The sequence below is a fragment of the Vespa velutina genome, chromosome 7 (genome assembly GCF_912470025.1).
Source record: "Vespa velutina chromosome 7, iVesVel2.1, whole genome shotgun sequence".
NCBI classification, from domain to species: Eukaryota; Metazoa; Arthropoda; class Insecta; order Hymenoptera; family Vespidae; genus Vespa; species Vespa velutina.
In genome coordinates, this window is record NC_062194.1 from 7,486,345 (window position 1) to 7,490,078 (window position 3,734).

Sequence of the window (3,734 nt, forward strand, 5' to 3'; positions counted from 1 at the left end):
GTTGCCGTCAACGTTTACGTTTACGTCTACGTCGCCGTCTACGTCGTTTACGTTAACGTCTACGTCATCTACGTCATCTACGTCGTCTACGTCGCCGTCGTCCACGTCGTCGTCCTCGTCCTCCTCGTCGTCGTCGTCATTGTCGTCGTTGTCGTTATCGTCATCCTCGTTCACGTGAGAAGAAGAAGAAGAAGAAGAAGAAAAAGAAGAGAAAGAAGGAGAAGAGGAAGAAGAAAAATAGGAAGAAAAAAAAGTTGACGAAAAAAAAGAGAAAGTGGAAAAAGAGAAAAAGGAAGTGGAGGAAGAGAAAGAGGAAGAGAAAGAGAAAGAGAAAGAGGAAGAAGAAGAAGAAGAGGAAGAAGAAGAAGACGCGATGTTACCTGTTAGGTGCAGCTACGAGGAGGCGCGACGACGTAGACGACGACGAGGAAGGAAAGAAGTAAATCATCGTCGTGACTCGATCTGATCGACAAAGTTATTTTAACTTTATTTCGTTCATTTTTTGTTACTTTTATTTATCTAATTAATTAATTATTTATTTATTTATTTATTTATTTATTTCATTGTCTTTTTTGTTTATTTATTTATTCTTTTCTTTCTTAATTAGTTCGTTTCCTTCTGATTTTCGTTTTTGTTTTTCTCCCCGTTCTTAACATATCTCTAACCAAATTGGCCCAGGGGTCCAAGCCTCCCCCACTCCACCTGAACAATCCCTACATTGATCTCATCTCTCGTCAATCTCTTTGCCCTTTCTTCATCTTTCCTACTCGATTATCTTGACTAAAACCGAGATATTCTATCTATTTGGGAGGAGAAAGTAAATCTTTAAAGTAAAAAATTTACGACGTCTAACCAATAATAAGTGATATATACCTATATGTGTTCTCGAGTTAATAAAAAAAAACGCGTGTGTTAAGTTCGTGCTTAAGGACAAAATCGAGTTCTATTCTATCTTTTTATCTTTCTTCGTTTTTCCTTTTTTCTTTCTTTTTTTCTTTCGGATATGTCGCGCAAGGACGCGATAATTCGATCGGTGCAATTGAGAAAAGGTGCGAGAAAGAAGTGAAAGTGAAAGACGTGAAGTGATAAAAAAAAAAGAGGAAGCGTGCGAGAGAGAGAGAAAGAGAGAAAGAGAGAGAGAGAAAGAGAGAGAGAGAGAGAGAGAGAGAAAGGGAGAAAGAAAGGGAGGAAGAAGATAGGCTTAGGAAAGCCGGTGTAGTAAGGATACGAAATCAAGATTCAAAAGGGAACCCGCGAAGTCGCGGGATAAACTATTCAACCTGGCGGACCAAGAAGAAAGTGGTTCGACTGCGATGCAGGGCAAAGAAAGCCCCGTCGGGTCCAACACCCAGGAGACTCATCAGTATGTCGGCCCTTATCGCCTCGAAAAGACCTTGGGTAAAGGGCAGACCGGTAAGTCCCTATGTTCTTTTATATATATATATATATATATATATATATATATATATATATTCCTTCCTACCCTGATTTGAGAATGATCCTTTGTACGAAATTATAAAAAAAAAAAGTAAAAACAAAAATAAAAGAGAAAAAGAAAAAGAAAGGACAATATTTATTTACATATCTTTGGTCGAATTTCGACGAAGTTTCTTCGATTTTTTTTTCTTTCTTTCTTTCTTTCTTTTCCTTTTTTTCTTGGAAATCTGAACGACATACAAAGAGAAAGAGAGAGAGAGACAGAGAGAGAGAGAATATTCGACCCTGGAAAGTAGAAAGTGGACCATGTAGATACACGTATCTTATAGACATGATAACTATATATCTATATCTAGTTACTATCTATGTATATATATATATATATATATATATATATATATATATATGTATATGTTTTTCCTACGTTAGAGAACGATTCGATGAAATTTCCTAGAAATTTTCAGTTGACAAGTGTTAACGTTGAGAAATCGTATAAACCCTTGAGCGATATGATCGTGACTTCGTCGTTTACACGATGCATTAACACAAACACATACACACACACACACACACACAAACACATATATACACACGAATTGAAGTGCATAGAGTCACGTGTTAGTTATAATTAACGAGCGGTTAGTACCGAATAAATTGAAGTTGTTATCCAACTATGATTGCACTTGTACTTCTCATTTGACTTCAGTATATATATGTGTATATATATATATATATATATATATTAAATTTTAAGAGACAACTTTATCATTTGTAAAATTAATTTCGACATCATTTTTGAATGAGCTTTGATAGTTTATATTGAAGTTTTATACTTTATTAGAATGTAACCTCGTCTTTATATCGAACGACATTACAACAGGTTTCGATCGTTTCATAAGTACATACAAACACATACATATATACACAAAGAGAAAAAGAGAGAAAGAGAGAGAGAGAGAGAGAAATGGACTTCACAAGTCTTTTTTTACTTCGGTACTTACAATAAGATTAAGAACGATTGAATTCGTAGAATTACTAAAAAGAATAAAGAAAAATAATGATAAGTATTCGTTTCAAAATACACAATTGAAAAAACGATGGATCGAATTAATCCGCTCGCTATTTACTTCAATCCTAAAATACCTCTCAAAGACTATTCGCGGGCTTGAGCATACGCTGAAAAAAAAAAGAGAGAAAAAAAGGAAAAAAAAAAAAAAAAGAAAAAGAAAAAAGAAAAAAGGGTGTTAACAATACGTAGATACGTATACACTCGGAAAATGCTATTCTCTCATACGTTCCGTTTAATCCTGCATGAAAGATATGTCGTTTGATTTTTTTCTCATTCTTTTTTTTTTTTTACTTTCTTTCTTTTTTTTTTTGTTTTAGAAAACCAATAACAAAACTACGATATTTATCTATGGAAATATCGTAACGATCATTCTTTATCCTTTCCGTACTGATCAATAACATTTATTTATGTTGAAATAATTCAACCGTAAAAGATCGACTTTTTTTTTCGATTTTCATCTATGTATATATAGCAATACAAGGTATTCGATTAATTGGAACAAAAAAATAAAATGTTGATCGCATGTGGAAAAAATTTAGGTTACAATAAAATAATAAACGAATGTTTTATTATTCATCGATCGATAAACAAATAAACATTTAATTATATATATATATATATATATATATATATATATTTATTATTACATTAATATATTATTAATTATTTTTATATATATAATCAATTAAATATTTACAACTAAATTATCATATAGATTATATATATATATATAATTATGAAGTATATAATATTGAAGTGGCTTTAGAAAACTTCACATTTCTTTAGGGTTAATTTTCGTAATACACACATAGTACGTATATATGTATATACGTGCATATATACACACATACAAAAGCAATCAGCTAGCAGTATATAAGTCATAATGTATTAATCGTGGCATTCTCTCTTTGTTTTTTTGTTCTAAGGAACAATAGCTAGACCGTATCAAAGAGATACTATATAAGCAAGAATAGTAGTCGACGCCTTTTGATAGTCCTCCGACGCTACATCAAGCAGAGAAATAAACGAAATGGAAGAAAGATCGGGCTTTTTATCGTTGAGATGGAAAATGTTCTACCTATAAAAAAAGAAAAAAAAGAAAAAGAAAAAAAAAAAAGAACTTTAAAACGTTTTTAATAAAACATTTACGTACGTACAGTTATTATTATAAATATTACTTGAGTAAATATCCATGTATATACTTATATATGTATATATGTTTACGAAA

The 3,734-nt window shown here is 31.8% G+C and overlaps 1 protein-coding gene across 12 annotated transcripts in view; it reads left to right on the forward strand.

Moving 5' to 3' along the window:
- The first annotated feature begins 244 nt into the window (after window positions 1–244).
- Window positions 245–3,734, forward strand: part of LOC124950753 (serine/threonine-protein kinase BRSK2) — a 50,557-nt gene continuing 47,067 nt past the window's right edge. For all 12 annotated transcript variants that reach the window (XR_007101427.1, XM_047497980.1, XM_047497974.1 and 9 more), the window contains exon 1: window positions 245–1,413. Coding sequence is in view for 11 of the 12 variants with exons in the window: in XM_047497980.1 (XP_047353936.1) it covers window positions 1,314–1,413 (100 nt within the window). In the remaining variant the exon portion in view is untranslated. The remainder of the gene's footprint in view (window positions 1,414–3,734) is intronic.